The sequence below is a fragment of the Macrobrachium rosenbergii genome, chromosome 55 (assembly GCF_040412425.1).
Source record: "Macrobrachium rosenbergii isolate ZJJX-2024 chromosome 55, ASM4041242v1, whole genome shotgun sequence".
In the NCBI taxonomy this organism is placed as follows: domain Eukaryota; kingdom Metazoa; phylum Arthropoda; class Malacostraca; order Decapoda; family Palaemonidae; genus Macrobrachium; species Macrobrachium rosenbergii.
Genome location: NC_089795.1, coordinates 75092736 through 75110162, shown reverse-complemented (window position 1 = coordinate 75110162; position 17427 = coordinate 75092736). Strand labels below are relative to the sequence as shown.

Below are 17427 nucleotides of genomic sequence, written 5' to 3'. Positions count from 1 at the left end.
TCTGTAGTTATTAAACGTAAACAGATGCGGCTGGTCATTTGAAAATTTCGTTTCCCATTGTTTGAAAGTTTATTTAGAAAGGGAAAATTGCTTACTATGTTTGCATATGATCCAAAGGGATTAAATGTTTTTCCTGAAAAATAAACTCACTGCTTCAATTTTTTTTAACTTGAATACTGATCAACATGTCATCTAAGGAATCGTTTATGACTTTTGATCTTGAATAGAGGCTTATGAATAGTGAAAGTAGTGTCTTTCTATAGTTTGTTCTTGAGTAGTAAATTCGTATTGGTGAATTAGGCTCGCGCTAGCGTAATCATTTAATGCTTAAGAGATTGCGGTTTAAGGTTGGAGCTAAAACCGTACATTTATCATACAGGAGGTACCTACCGATTTATATGACAGCCTTATATAAAAATGTCCTGTATTATTTCAAGCTCTGCCAACCAAGTAGTGGAACCTCTTTTTTTTCGGGAATTAGAAGACGAGGGGATAGAAAACACAGGAGGGTTAATAGTAGGGAGGAGGTTGACTAAGGGAGGGGTGGGTTTTGGTAGGGGGGAAGAGTTGCCAGAAGCGTTAGGTTTCCCCCCAAGTAACGCGAGAAGTAACTTCCAGGATTTATATAAAAGGGCTGGGGAATCATGACAAGGAGTTGGACTAGGGGGTGGGGAGGGGTATGGGCCGTGGAAGAGGTCAGGTAGAAAGAGGGCGAAAATTTAACAGAGGTAGGACCTCGGAAAGTTAAAATGGGTTGATTGAAATTTAGAAGTGCATTTTGGCACGGAAGGTACATGCGGAAGAGCCAGTTCTTTGAGGAGTTGCAAAGCGCGAATTTTTTTTTTTTTTTCTTCTCGTTACCTTTTCCTCTGAAGTAATTTTATCCTTTTCCCCGTGTCGTTTAGTAAAATAGTCCTTGTATTCGAAGGATATTGCTATTAGTGCTAGTGTGAAATCTTGTAATCAACTTGCATTTGACGGGTGGGAATATGAAAATTAAGGTCTACGTAACCAGCTCCCTCCCCTCCCCTCCTCTCTCTCTCTCTCTCTCTCTCTCTCTCTCTCTCTCTCTCTCTCTCTCTCTCTCTCTCACGAGTTCTGCCAAATCACAGCAACCTGTTTTCTACCTGTACAAGGATTCTCTTATTTGACTCATTTATATTTTATATATCAGTGTATGAGTTTACCATGATATTTAAAGCAAGTAATTCGTATTTAGCCTTAGATCCCCCCCGCCTCTCTCTCTCTCTCTCTCTCACATTTTCCTTTTGTAAGTATATCGCACTCCTTTACCCAGTAACTGCACTCCAGAGGACTACCCATTCTTTTCTAAACCTCGCACATAATCATCCTAATGACCTACTTCTTTTATTCTTTTACCTCAGGATTTTAAATTCCCAGTCTGTGCTTGGTTTCCAAGTCTCAAACCTCCAAACACTATTGTCTGTGCTTTCGTTTTGGGTGCTTCCAAGATCTGGGCATTTTTTAAGAGTGGCGTGGAAATGCATGTATCATACAACAACGAAGTGTTTTCATATTCCTCACATCCTCCAGATGTCTTTCCAAGCATCGCAGATCATCAGAATAAGAGTATCGGAAAATCTGGCTTTAATTACAAAGCAAACATTTCTCAGTGTATTGCCTAAGAAAAATTACAAGTCCCACTTTAGGATTGACTGAGTAGAAACATGGATTCGGATCATGCATTGAGATTCGCATGATAATGTATTCGTGAGGCATCATGTTTAAAACACACACACACATTACATATAATATATTATATTTATTTATTATATATATATATATATATATATATATATATATATATATATATATATATATATATATATATTTTCTATCAGAGGGAGCAAAAACTGTATATAAAATATAATCAGATTATATGGCCACAAGCAAAGGGAAATAACGTGATAAAAGATCATTCGGAGTTATTCCAAGGTATTCTCAAGCAAATCTACTTGCAACAGAAGGAATATGCTACATATATGTGTATATATAACATACATATATATATATATATATATATATATATATATATATATATATATATATATATATATATATATATACATATATATATATATATATATATATATATATATATATATATATATGTACAGTGTAATATATATATATAATATATATATATATATATATATATATATATATGTACAGTGTAATATATATATATATAATGTATATATATATATATATATATATATATATATATATATATATAAAACTCATGTGTATGTGTACATTAAATCAGTGAACTGGTTAACTCTGGTGAGTGGAAAGTAGAAAGGTCACGAGTCTAATATCCTCATTTCGTAAGACTTGCTTAGAACTGGAAGATTAGATTTATAAAACCATAGTTTAAAATATTAAACCACGAAAACATTATTTCAAATAATTTGATAGCGGTCTCTTTCGGAGTGCGTCTCCATCTTCTTGAACGTGAGCGCACTATTAAAATAATAGTTCCACATTATGTCTATGGCATTACTGGATTTACTCCTCGAAAATATAGCCCTTAGTCCTGTACAGTTCAGTTGGCAAAAGATGCGCATTTCTCGTTGTCATATGCATTCCGTGAATGCCAGTTTTATATTTAGCCTAATATCCTTTTGCAGCCCAAACCCGAACAAGGAGAAAAAAAAAAGGGCATGAAGAAAAGAGACATGGCTCTTAATTTATGAAAGATAAAAGTCAGGAAACACAAAAGCTTGTAAAGAGTGAGGATTCGATATAAATCTACATACAGTCATTTCTTTCTAACTATGGTCAGAAAGTTAAGTCTGTAATTTGAAGAAGAGACTGGACGAGTTCGTTATGTTTCGTTGCAAAACTATTCATATTGATCAGGGTTACGAAAATCCGACGAGGAACTCTGTCCCGGTTCATACTACGGCTTCCACGGATCAATAGAACAGATCACCTCCCCGACTAATCAGGATTTCCGATTAAGAAGTAATTAATATCCTTTAATACAGATATAATTAATTGCAGTTGTCACGGTCTTATAGCGATATTAGACTTATAGCGATATTAAACTCTGAAGTTGAAAGGAAATGAGGAGTGAGATTATATTAAAGAAAACTTTACTACGTTCTTGTAATCATTCATAAGCTTAGTGTGCATTTTCTTTTTTCTATATTTTCTTTATTAAATGGTTTTGGTGTCCATAAAATGGCACGGTCGTTCCGAGCTGACCTGCTGGCAAATATGTTTCCTTCATACATTCCCTAGTATTACTGACTTATCGGTTTTACGTTATTTTTTATTGTGCTTTTAACTTTTTTCATGTGTATTCTCTGTTGTTTGGTATGTACTATACATCTAGTATATATATCAGGAAAATTAAATTTACGTTCTTAAGATTTACTCTGAAGAAAACTCGGTGATAAAGCCACCTTTTTTGGTTAGAGATAGAAAATTTATTCAACTCTCTTTCTCTCTGTTTCCAAGTGAGAATGTTTGAATTTTATAATTGATTTTTAAAAGATTACTTGGTTTCAGTCTGTCAACCATAGACTCAGGTTTAAGCAATTCATTTTTAAAAATTCTTTTATGTGGGGGGATATCTTCGGGTTCCGAAAATTACAGATATTTATCTTTTATCGATATTTTGTGATACTGAATTGCAAACCCGTATTAACAGAGAAGAAAGCTGAAAAAATGAAATTTGATTCCGTTCTACTAATGGTAAAACTAGTAAACCTTCCTGTTATATAACTTTCGTTCAGGCTTTCTGAATCATGTATGAAATATCGTCAGATTGATAAATTTAAATGAACTTTCCATAGAAGTGTGAAAAGGTAATTGAACTTTTACGGGTCATATCCTCTCTAAAACCTTGGACTTTTCTCTTATGTGGGAAAGATCTCAAAAGTTATATTGTTTTAGATGAACACAATTGATATTTCCCATCGGGTAGAGGCAGTCTTTGTATCGTTGATTTCCCATGTGGTGTTCCGGACAGACTGGTCTGATGAGACATACCAACCTCAGAGGGTATCACGTCTCAACCACAAACTTCTGTGCCCTCGTCTTCGCCCCCAGAGTGTTTCTCTGCCTCATTCAGTCGTGCCAGGTTGTACAAGTGGTGGTGGATCGAACTGAACGTCTCCTTGTCCGTCATTTTTTTCGGGCTTTCTCCTCCTTCTGCTACTGAAAATTGAAGAAGAAACAAATTTCTTGGAGGTCAAGGAGTAAATTTGCCACAAAAAAAAGAAGAAGAAAAGCTGGCGTTTGGTCTCTGCTGCTGTGTGTCTCTGGCAAGCACATCCTGTGGTTGGCAGTCCTCGAGTGACCAAGAAGCACATCAAGGGTATTGTTTTTTCTTCAGTCTGCGGCTGCTTGGACAATCTTTTTCCAGTCACCAAAAAGTGGATGATTAGCGGATCAGCCAAAGGAGTTAAGGTCGAAATGTATTTTGTTTATCGCTGCACCTCCTTTGCCTCCACTGCTCACTGCAGATGTGGACGAAAGCATCTAAGACCACAGTTGCAGAAAGCTTCAGTCTACAGGTTTTCGTCTCAAAAGCTTTGCCAGCAACATCTTTTTTGTTCTGCCTAAAGTAATTAGTTCTCTGAATTGTAAAGGCACCTTCTAAATTTCATTGAATCGGCATTTGAATTTTCAATTAAATTTTGGTTATTCAAAGTATTTCTCATGTTTTAAATTCAAATAATCATTTTGATACATTATTAAGATTAGGCCAGAATTTGCGTTTCCTGTTGACTGTCTTTGTATCTGATATATATTTCGAAACACCTAAGAGGTAAGCACGAAATCTGACCTCTTAGAGGCTCGTCTCATAAAGTAACGAATAGAAATTACAGGATTAGTAACGAAAAGTAGCGAGAAATTTATATTTTGACCATTATTCTTAGATCCTCTCCACTATGGGGAACAGCGTTGGATTTTATGCTGTGTCACGCGAGCTTGGGTCGGGAAGGGTCATTAATCCAACGCTTAGTGATTTGGATATTCTTACTGACCAAGGGGAATCATCTTCCAATGTGCAGAGATTATCAGTAACTCGCATAGAGCCCGATGATTCCCCAAATCCTGTTTCAGACGCTTCTGATTCACAGGATGGGGAAATTATGTCTAAGAGTGCCACATCATGCTGCAGTGAATTTTCAGTGCAGTCTTGTTCAGAAGTTTGGCAAAGAGATAAAACAGAGGATTCTAAACCCATGTATGTGGAACATACAATTACCTTGATTCCTGAGGCATTTAAGTCACAGGATAATGATGTCTGGAAAGATATTGATAGCGATAGTTCTAGTCAGCCATATGTAGACAGCATTCAAGATGTCAATGGGTCAGAAATTAGCAAAGATGGCAAAATTGATCCTTGTGAAATCAGTGTGACAAATGCACTAGATTGTTCATCACGCAAAAATTCTTCCACTTCACTCCATAGCATTAATAAAAAAGCACCAGACAGTGTGTCTAGTAAAAAGAGATCAGACTATTACATTCCAGCCCAGTCAACTAAGGTTATTGAATCTTTACTCTTGGAGCTACAAGAAGGAGAGGACCTTTCAGTATCATCATCGTCTGTTACGAAAATACCTTGCCTTCTGCCCGAGGTCCCAGATGACCGTCCGATAGTTTATACTGCCACAAACGCAGCTGACTGGAGACTGGGAACTATACTAGAAGAGTCGGGCAGTCACAACAGGAAGAGCTTAAGTTTGGAAGAAGAGAAGAGGAAAGTAGATGCAAGTCTGGAAAAGTGTAACATCAGTGATGACGAAGACGGTTTGGTCATTGGAAGTGCCGTCAATGTCAACGACATAGATGCAGAAAGGAAGAAAGAGGAGGGTATTCAGATGTGCCTGGAGCCTTACGAAGAAAAGATCGAGAAGATTGAAGAGTATCTTTTAAACAGCAGTGACAGCCACGCTAGTAACAGGTCAGACAAATCACAGAACAGAAGACATTCGAGCGTAGATGTCTCAACAGTAATTGGTATGAACCACAACATCACATATTTACGTTTTGGCGCGGCTCTGGATGAGGATGTCTCGAAAGTGGTCGCTGCTGAGTATTCAAAGGGCACCTCAAAAGACGGTAGGTCCAAACCTGCGAATTCGAAGACTGGAGAGGATACTGTAGTTAGCGAAATACACTTGTACATAGATAACTATAATCCAACGTCCACCACCACCGCAACCGTTTCATCGGATAAAGGGAAGGAGCTGTCACACACTCGCTGTAAGAGTAGTCAAGAGGGAAAAGAATCTGAAAATAAGACCGAAGAACGCACCGAAGATAAAGACAGAAAAAGTAAACAAACAGCTAAAGAAGGAAATAAAGAAACCGAAGAGGAAGACGACAGTGAGGTATTCCAGGAAGCTGTAGAAATAACAGAGGTCACCGAAAGCTGGCAACAATTGTATTTGCGTCCCGCGCCAGATGGGAAAAAAGATGGCGTTTCCACTGAAAAACCAGGTGGGCATTTAGCTTTAGAGTCACGTTCCAGATGTTATTTTCTTCTGAGCAATTCTTCATACTATAAACCTCATATAAATCTTTTAGGAGCTAATTTTCCTTTTAGGTAATTTTCTGATATCTTATTTCCATGTGCCTAAAGAATTTGTTTATTTTTAAAAAGACAGGTGGACTTAAGGTGTTTTCTGGGTTATCGATTACTAGTTATCTGAGATGCAATTATCTTATCTAAATTGGATGGAAATAGTTACAGGTTTTGAGAGAAGACATTAATTTCGTTGATAAAGGACAAGTTAAACAGAATTTTTCGAAAGGGCTTTTTTTTTTTTATTTGCTTGCAGCGTCGTGAGATTATCCTTTTTCAGTTGTCTGTTCATGCCCAGAAAATTTTCTTAATCCCTTGAGGATGTAATCATTTCAAACTCTCTCTCTCTCTCTCTCACCGCTCACCGTACTTTTCTTTTTAATTTACCGTTAGTGGCTGCAAATCCCCAGCTAATCTATATAATACACACACATGTACGTTTGTATACATACACAAATGAATATTAACACTGACACATGATGTATATAGCTCTATTACTACAAGGAAAATTAAAGACTGGGTGTAAATCATGACCGGTTTCGGTTTTATTTTTAAGCCGTTATCGAAGATGTACATCCAGTGTTTAATTTTAGATTATATATTTATATATGTATTATATATATATATATATATATATATATATATATATATATATAGAGAGAGAGAGAGAGAGAGAGAGAGAGAGAGAGAGAGAGAGAGAGAGAGAGAGAGAGAGAGAGTTGGGACAGTATAAAAAAAAATGAAGGTGTATGGAAGTGTCACCTAATTAACTATCCAGATAACAGTAATAAGAGACAAGACGTAGCTTACATATAGACTGGCTACTGTGCTCATCGATCTTTGCTAGTCAGCAAGTCTGATGCTTACTAATGGAAGATCATGTTTGTTGTATGGCTTTTGAAATTGATTGACTGGCTAATTGACATAAGTCAGGACTCTATTGCAGGGTTAGTGCAGTAGTCAAAAAGCGGAGGAAGTGATCCAGATTTATTTATTTTTGAATATGGAATTTTGTGCATAATGTGGAAGGAAATTTAGTTTTTTTTGCCAAGAACTACCAAGTACCCAATATTACATGAAAATAGGATAAGGGTTTGGCTTAAGTTTTTTTTTTTTTTTTTTTTCAGCAATCACCCGCTTGAGTGCTCTTGCTCAAACATTCGTAGGAACAAAATTTGCCATGAACGTATAGTGTTTAAATTAAACTTTAAAGTAATGTATTTTAGTCTGGACTTTGTAGTTTTTTTTTTCGTGGAGACATCAATCACTCAGGACAAAAGGGTTGTCAGCTGCGATGTTAAATGCTTTTGTAAACGTCCCTTAGGAATCAGTGTGATGTACTATAATGCACTTTATTTGTTTGCGTCACATGCTTTGATGCTTATTTCAAGTGACCAGAGGACGTGGTTGGTCGTGCGACTGAATGACTACACAGGGAGTACCATGAGGCGAGTAGCGTTCTTTCTGACTGCATGCAGGGATTACTTCGAAATTTGACACGAGGAGTATTTTTAAGACACCGGATCGTTTGGCACTCATATGTACACTGGATCCTGTGGGCAGTTCGAACTTGGTGTTTGATTTTCTTCGAAACTTATGATGAGGTTTATCAGTGCCTCGCGCAAGTAATTAACCAAGACCAAGCTTCGCAAATCGTGATTTTTCTCGTTGCTTATTAGGAGTGTGTTATTAGCTGGAACACGTTTAAAGTTTTAAAGTCTTTTTCATTTTCATTCCTGTGCCACAAATTTGGAGATTTTAACTTTAGAAATTTTAACGAATTTACTTGTATTTGCGCATACAGTCAAATCATATATATATATATATATATATATATATATATATATATATATATATATATATATATATATATATATATATATATATGTATTGTGTGTGATATGCGCGCGTGCTGAATAGCAATATTTCTGCGTTAATTCCAGTTCACGTACAATCTAAAACTACCTGTATTACCCATTTTTGGTGCACCCTGAAATGTTAAAGAATGTAGATTTCAAGCGTGCTTTAAAGATGCCCAAACAATTCCAAGCAATTCTGCTTTCTCATTGTGGCATTAGACAATCAAGATACCGTCTCAGGTGACAAAAACTTGTCATAATAGTTGCAATTTTGTTATATTTGAAATCCTCGTGAAAATAAGAATCCACTTTGGTTTTTCTTAGCTCTAGGCTAGGTCGCTTGTAGTTGTCACACCGGATAAGACAGTAAAATGGCGGCGGTCAAGGAGATTGAGTCCTGTGCTGTGAAGATATGCCGACTTTCATCGGCTTTTTTTTTATTAGGCTTTTCTGCATATAGTGGCAATGAATTTATGGTTAATCAGTTGACCGTAAACTTACATTGGGTCATTCATTACTGTAAGAAAGACGTTAATCCAGAGTCGTAATCAAAGTTCTCATTTTTCCGCTCACACTTAAGCACACCAAGAATAATGCAAAGTGCAAAAGTATATTATCGTTGGTGATGTATAAAATATTTTTTTGAGTATGTACACTTACTCTCGGTGGCCTCAGTTGCACCTGCCTTCTACCATCTGCACACACTTTATCACTTTTTAGCACGCTTTGTCTTGCCACTTGAATATCAAAACTACTGTATTTTTTGTGATCTTTTATTTCTGGTCTATACTCTCACTTTTTCGCCTAACATTTCTTCTGCCTCGTATCTATTGTTCCCCCAGAATTAAATCGGACAGCTTTTATGCTTACCATTTAAATAACATCATTTCAGCTCTATGATCCATCTTGAGAATCTCCTCAATTTTTTGTCATCATCTCTACCAAAATAAGTTATTTCATCTCGAAGACAGTACATTCCGACAGGTTTATTCATCTATTAATTATTTTTTGTTGTTGGTTGTGCACTTACTTCATTTCTAAAACATGGATGGCCCTGCTGGAAAAGTCCATCTTCTAACCCCTGCCAGTTGATGTGATCATTGTCTTCTTATCTCAGTGTTGGTTACCTACATCTTAACTAAAGTATAAAATAACACAAGAATAGTACAGTATTGTAGACATTATCAACAGTCGATTTCATACAAAAATAATTGAAAGCCGTAATTTTAGAGATGTCTGTGAACATAAAGTCTTCGATGAGAGTCACGTGCTTTGTACCACAAGAAATAGATATGGTATAAATAATAGCAATCCATTGACAAACATACACCGATGCGTTGTGATACACTGTCTTCTGCGGTACGGTAAGACTAAAAATCTATTCTTCAGATGCCAGAGATTCTTCATATTAACCTTCCTTTCCCTCTCTAATGAGAGCAGTTTGAGCCATAAAGCATGGAATTATATGACCAATAATGCAACATGTTAGACTTCGGAAAGTCGTCCGCCGTCTGATAGAATCCTTAGGCACTTTGGACACAGACGTTGTGGGCACTTGTCTGTATTTTAATACTTATTGTTTAGTGTTACAGTCTCTAACGTATAAACATGTATGTTTTATACACACACACACACACACACACACACACACACACACACACACACACATATATATATATATATATATATATATATATATATGTATATATATATATATATATATATATATATATATATATATATATATATATATATATATATATATATATATATATATATATATATCTATTATAAATTTTTAATCACATAACACATGCCGTTTTGTATTCAATGAATATTAAGCTACAAATATCATGTATTAACCAATTAATATACCTTGGTAGTAACACCCAAGGGGAGTAATTTATATATATATATATATATATATATATATATATATATATATATATATATATATATATATAATATTATATGTGTGTGTGTGTGCAAACATAGATGACGTGCTCATAGGGTGTTACACAAATTGCTAGGTTCATTTATATTTGAATGTCAGGTTTTGTTGATTTTCATGCTGTATCACAGGCATAGTGAGAAATATGTGGGAGGGCCACTCAGAAATAGGTTGGAGGTTGTGATGAACCAACTGTAAAGTGTGAGAACGAATTGTGAATCTAGAACTAAATTTAGAGACAAGACCTGTAAGTGGGCTTTGGTCTTCCTTAAAGGCTGGAAAAGAATAGGTTGGCTGAAATTTTGTAGTTCCAAACTGTTGGATGGATGAAGATACGGAGACAGTTTAGGGAGTAGGTTGATCCCATGAGAGAATCATTAGAGCAAAATTATATTTGAGGGGAAGTGAACGCACTGCTAATAGGTTTTCTTTTACGTGTATCTGGCTGTTTTGGGTATGCTTTAAACATCTCTCTCCTTACTCAACAATTTAAATGGATCAGTATGGGAGTGACTGCTTCCTTTTATTTACTCTTGACCAACCTTTGTTGCAGGAAACGACACTAGTTATTTTGGTACACAGACACATATATACTAATATATATATATATATATATATATATATATATATATATATATATATATATATATATATATATACATACATACATACATACATACATACACAAAGTAATAATAATAAACCAAGATTCAAGTATGGATCTTTTTCTAGAAGTCATCTTCCTCGATCCTTGCTTGTTTGTTACTAAGTCGTTGGCGATGAGCAGCAGTAGATAGACCAAGACAAGTAACAACCACAAAATTAATACAGTGTGTTTTATTTCGTGTGGCATGGCGCAGAAATTTTTAGAAATTGTCAGTATACCAAATGAGCCAGTAAAATTAAGTGACTTGTTATTTTGAGAAAATTGTATTTTGTTTATGCTTAAGGCTGTCCTGTTTGCAGCTTTATATTCGTTGGCTGAGACAAAATGTTTAACCTGTTAACTTTTTAAGCCAGGCTATATGAGGCTAAGGCGTTTTATGCTACATGAACTTAAGATTGTAGGGTTAATTTCACAAAGTGTAGCCTAGCATAGGCTTTTGGTAATTATTGGACCAATAATTTCACAAAGTGTAGCCTAGCTTAGGCTTTTGGTAATTATTGGACCAATAATTTCACAAAGTGTAGCCTAGTTTAGGCTTTTGGTAATTATTGGACCAATAGTAAAGTTAAAAGCATAGTTCAGGATTCTTGAAATATTTTTGGTAATTCTATAGAAGTGTTCTGCATGGGGATATCATTATTAATAATATATATTGACTGAACAATACAAATGGATGTATGTAATGCAGTACAAATAAGCTAATTTGAGAAATTTACTGTCTTTTGATTACGTTTTTGCGCTCATCCCCTTGTGCCTGGTACTAAACACGCATCAAGCAGAGCTTTCCTGTAGAATTACTGTAATTTTTTTACGTAGAACATGAAACATATGACAAATTTTTGCCACCCACTATCATGTGGATGTCATGTTTTCCAACATATTTTTGAATAACCACCTAAAGTGTGTTTGCATTTCCCCTACCCTTAGCCAGTTAACAAAAGAGAACAACACAAAATAGTGGGAGTAATGTATGCCTCATGTCTCATCATTAGAGAAAAATCCACAGAAGAGAAATTGTTAAATCCTACCTTGGAGAGGTGCATCTTAACCTCACCTAGAATGCAGTGTCATTACTATAATTTTGTGGTTGAATTTTTGCCACCCCTCGAGTTCCCCAGCACTGTTACGTAGCCTCTTCTGGGATAAACTGTCCAAATGGACAGGGGAGGTGTGTTACACATACTGCCAGGATCCCCTCTCCTTCAAAATTTAGTTAATCTTGAAAAGTTTGATATGTGTCAATTGTGATACATCACACTGTATTCTCACTCACCCAAAAATCTTAGAAGTACCTGTATAAGTCATGTTATAATATAATTTAAGAGAGAAGTGTTACTGGTCCCAGTTGCAAAAATAATTTAAAGTTTCTGTGGTGGTTGATAAGAGTAACAATGAACTGTACAGTACTGTATTACTTTTGTATCACATGCCAAGATGGGAATCAAAGTTTAGTGTCTTTATACTGTACTTGTGTAATATTTGTGCAACAGAACATTTAGGGGCTACCAAACTTAGACCCAGCAGTTTTGCAGCTCTTTCAGCATTCACTGAAAAAATTTCTTTGGTTTTATGATTGCTGTATTCCCAAAATACTTACTATAACAAAAAATGACTGCGTGTAGTACAGTAGTTACCTTTCATCTGGTCCCACTAAATAAATGAACCTGGATGAAAGATAATATTATGTCTACCCTCACTCTGGATCTTTCCTAGATAGTAACCCCCAAGGGTTTTAACCTGGTATGTACAGTATCCAACTTTGTGGCTTGTTGAGTACAAGCCCATTGGGGAGTACCATAAAAACATAAACAAAAGACTAAATATGAATATCATAATGACCCCCAAGAAATATTAGTCCTAGGTAATGACCCCCAACAAAGGAAAGATCCCTCATTCTTATACAGTATCAAAGTTTAAAAACGATACAAAAATATTGCCAAGATAGTAAAGCTTAATATGCAAAGGTTAAGAATGATGGCATGTAATGATGCTGATCTAACTACATGTAGCACATGTACTGTACTGTACAGTAGTTAATAAAACTTCCATTTTATGGAAGGAGAGAACTGATAATTTCAGTCATGAAGTTGGATGCAAAAATACATGTACTGTACTGCATATGATTCTAGATTAATAGCAGTCTACAGTTTGAGAACAGTGGACTTGTACTGTTCAAAGATTTAACCAATCCTATGCCTATATTTCCTGTCAACTTCTGCTCTGTGTCTCTCAACACAGAACTTCCATATTTTGTTCCTGATTTTAAATCTTGAAAACTTTCAGTAGAGGATTTCAGTGTCCAATATTGTAGTCCCTTCATCCTTTTAAAAGATAAGTTAACATTAAATTCTTTTCTTATGCATTTATAGTGTTAAGATATTTCATGGCTAGCATTATTGGATTCTTTTGACAGACCTAACCTATTATATGCCATTTCAGTATTTATCAAGTAGATTTGTAGTCACTATGTGAACTTGATTAATTATATTCATGCACATTATTTTCAGATCACAGTGAGAGTTCAAGCAACCAGCTGGCAGAAGAAATGTCGCAACTACGGTTGGAGAATGAAAAGCTTTCAGCAAGAAATAGATCATTGCAGAGGGAGGTTGAAGAATTACGGAGAGTGAAGGAATCAATGGTGGAAGAAGATCTCCAACTCAAGCCTCAAATCAACCAAATGACTATGGAATTGACCCATGCCAAAGAAGCCCTCTCAGGTACATTTTAGATAAAGTTTTATTATGTATACTCTGTGCTGTACTGTCAGTATATTTGGTTTCAACTATGAATAGCACTTAGTTCCACAAACATTCTTATGGATAGACATCTCTAGAGCAGAAGTTCAAGTCTCTTAATCACCTAACCCCCACCTAACAAATTTTCTACTTTATCTTTCTTTAATTAGAGATGACAGAGTATAGAATTATGTTGCAAGTGGTACCTCAACTTAATGTACACTTCGGGTCTAGTCCTTCTGGTAAGTAATGAAATCCACTAAGTAATGACATCTGTAATGTAACATACACGATAGGGTACATGGGGTCAACTCACACAGATTAGTTTAGTGCAGTCCCATATAAAGTAATGTGTACCCTACCCCAACCAGTATTTTACAATTACCATTTAATTTAAAATACATACTGTATTTGAATTCATAAGTATGCAGTACAGTATCTGCAAAGTTAATTGCTTCTAAAAGAATGTGTACATACTGTGCTTTTACCTACTTAAGCTTACAAGATATGTAAAATACTGTATACAGACCCCATACAGCATAAAAAACATGAGAGAGAGAGAGAGAGAGAGATGGTTGCATGTGTTTAATCACTGCCCACCCTCACAGGTACAAACAGGAAAGCTTCAGGTGTGTGTGTGTGTTCATTTTCTGAAGCTTCTAGCATACTTAGTTGGGTATCCAACAAGAGGTGCCTGCATGGACATGCTCAGCCCACTGTCCGATAAACCTGTTGAACTTACTGGTTATCTCCAGTGAGTACAAAATATTTTTATTTGTTTTATTGGGCTTGGGCGAGTCCATCAAGTAATGAAATCCACAAAGTTGAGCTCCATTAAGTTGAGGTGCCACTCATCATTTATGAATGTAAAGTTACACCTTTTGTTTATTCATAATTCACTGCTGTGAACATTTCTTATAGTCTCTCTTTTGATTATTTCAGCTCTAAAAGCTGACAGGAAACGTTTGAAAGCGGAAAAGTTTGATCTCCTCAACCAAATGAAGCAGCTTTATGCAACCTTAGAGGATAAAGAAAAAGAACTAAGGGACTTCATAAGGAATTATGAGCAAGTAAGGAAAAAGAGGTTCTTTTGGTTACAAATGGTGGTTGTGCAGATTCACCTTTTGTGATTATGTCAGAGGATGTATAATTTTAATAATACAGTGCTAAAATATAAATGCATTTTTTACTCAATTTTGGTAGAAATATATATTCATTATATGAAAAATTAACCAAGAAAAGTTACTTTGAGTAAAATGTAAAGTGCATCTGTTTTATTATGTTGTCATTTTTATGGAAGGCTATTGTGTGCATGAAAAACATTAAAGGTCTTGTAAAATCTAAAGCAAGTCCTTGAGGATATTTTGTTTGCAAAACCATCTAGAAAGTGTTGTTGATAAAATGATCAGAAAATTACCCCTATATATCAGTTTGATATGGGTGTAAATTCTTGTGGTCCAGTAATATATTTGAGGAACATGGAAAACTATTTAAATGCTTTGCATGAAAAGTTACAACAGAATAAAAACGGCTTTAAATTGTTTAAAAAGTTGCAAAACATCTTCAAACTATACTGTGATTAGGAATGTTTTTTATCAGGTCTTTTAACTAAGAGCTTAACTCCTTAGTGTATTATTTCCCTAACAACTCAGAAATAAAAAGTAAACAGAGCAGTCTTTGAATGTACTGTGCTTTATTTTTGTCCTTTACATTTGCATTTTAAGATATGCAAGCATAAACTGTATTAATACTGTATATCTTTTTATGTGCATTCAGAATATTTTTTATTCAGTAAGTTGTGTAGCTTTGCATTGTTGTGAATGATTTATTGCATTTAATTTTTCACATGGTTGCCTGCAGAGAATGAAAGAAAGTGATGAATCTCTGCGTCATCTGGCTGCAGAACGAGATGAAACAGAGAGGGAGAAGTGGAATATTCTCAAACATGCTCGAGATGAGTCTGAAAAAGTAGTAAAGTTGTCAGCACAGCTTGGCTTGAAAGAAGCTGAAATAAAGAAACTTCAAGATGATCTTGAAATGGTAATTAAACATTTTAGGTTTTAGTAGAATTTGGCTATTTATAGTGGAACAGCATCACTATACCAGACTGAGAATGAAGTAATTAGATTGTAATAGTGTGAGAGCTTTTACATTAAAGTTTCTTTAGCCATTTTATTATGGAAACTTACGATTTAGGTTGCGTCCATCCTGTTGTTAGCTTGTGTCCAGTACTTGGCAGTTCTTATGTGGTCTTACACTGCTGAGCGTGATAAATAGCAAAGATTACATTAAAAGTTCCTGTGAATTGTGGGTGTACCAGTAGATACTAAGTTACTGTACGTTTACAAATATTGGTAACAAATAGCTATCAGAAATATTTGCATCATGATACTATTCCATCATGCTCCAAGAAGGAAACTTATCCATTAGAGCATAAGGTCAATTTATCTTCAAATATTAATATTAGGAATGAACATTTGGAACACTTTCATTTGCCATTTCCAATATTAGGAATACATATCTTTTCGTTTTACATAAGAAAAATTGTGATACTGTCGTTTGCGTGAGTGATATGGAAGTCCAAGTTGGGAAATTTAATTTAGATGAAAGTTCATTTTGAGAAATTTGATTGAGTTTTCTATCCCTAATTTATTTTGTAGAAACAGAAGAATGTAAGGACATGCAGTGAAACTCATTTCTCAGGCTAGGGTGCACTTGTTGACATAGGAGAAAAAATTATTTTTGATTTGGAATAGAAACAGTCTTTCAGCAGGACTTGGGTTTCTCTTGGTAAACTGAAGAAAGATTTATTAATAATGTATTTTTGGTTTCATTAGCAAGAGTAAATACAGTGAGGTTTCATGCATCATTTTCAAAGTTCTTATTCCATTTCTGCTGTATGTTCTTCATCCTGAACTGTCTTATATTAAGATAAAAGTCTGTGTTATAAAGTTCCTTTTCTCAGATACACATCGTAGTTAGTATTCTTTAGTGTTGTTTTATAATTTATTTCCATACTGTGTTCCCTTTTGAATGATTTTGACTGTGCTGTTATGTGACTGAAGTTACAGACACTGAATTTGTATGAGAGTTCAGTACACTGAAAAAGTCACATCCATTTGAAACAATGTCTTCTACTTTTATATGTTATAGTTTTCCAGCTATATAATTGCAATATGATCATTTACATGTTATAAGAGTAATGATTTTGCTTAACAGGATGGTTCCATGCCTATTCAAATCAAACTCTCTCCAAAACTGGATGTCAAAGAGAATGTTATTCAGGGTCTTTCCAAAAGTCCTCTTCAAACATCCGAGGTACCATAGTCCTGACTGTACATTATATGCTTTTATACCTTTTTCATCTGCTCCAGTTTGTGCTTTTCTTCATGTAGGATTAATTTAGATTTTAGATTAGTCTTCTGCCACTGGTTGCAGAAAGGTCTCATTATTTCTGTTTTAATATTCACACAGTAAGGTTTTGCTTGTGATGCATTGATGGGTGTTTGAGCTTTTTATTTTCATTTTTTCTTGAATTGCCTAACACTTCCAAAATGGACATTTCTTAAGTAGCAGCAATTAATCTTGACACCAGTAAGAGCTAGCATTGTAACAGACTCTATGAAAAGCTTTCCTTATGG

The 17427-nt window shown here is 35.0% G+C and overlaps 1 protein-coding gene across 19 annotated transcripts in view; it reads left to right on the top strand.

The window, feature by feature from the left end:
- LOC136835431 (uro-adherence factor A-like) overlaps positions 1–17427 on the top strand; it is a 95889-nt gene that overhangs the window by 11561 nt on the left and 66901 nt on the right. For 12 of the 19 annotated variants that reach the window (XM_067098960.1, XM_067098958.1, XM_067098972.1 and 9 more), the window contains exons 2-5: positions 13556–13768; positions 14729–14856; positions 15647–15826; positions 17006–17104. In XM_067098960.1, coding sequence (XP_066955061.1) covers positions 13556–13768; positions 14729–14856; positions 15647–15826; positions 17006–17104 — 620 coding nt within the window. The remainder of the gene's footprint in view (positions 1–13555; positions 13769–14728; positions 14857–15646; positions 15827–17005; positions 17105–17427) is intronic. The other 7 variants (XM_067098965.1, XM_067098962.1, XM_067098961.1 and 4 more) reach the window with 2 other exon arrangements.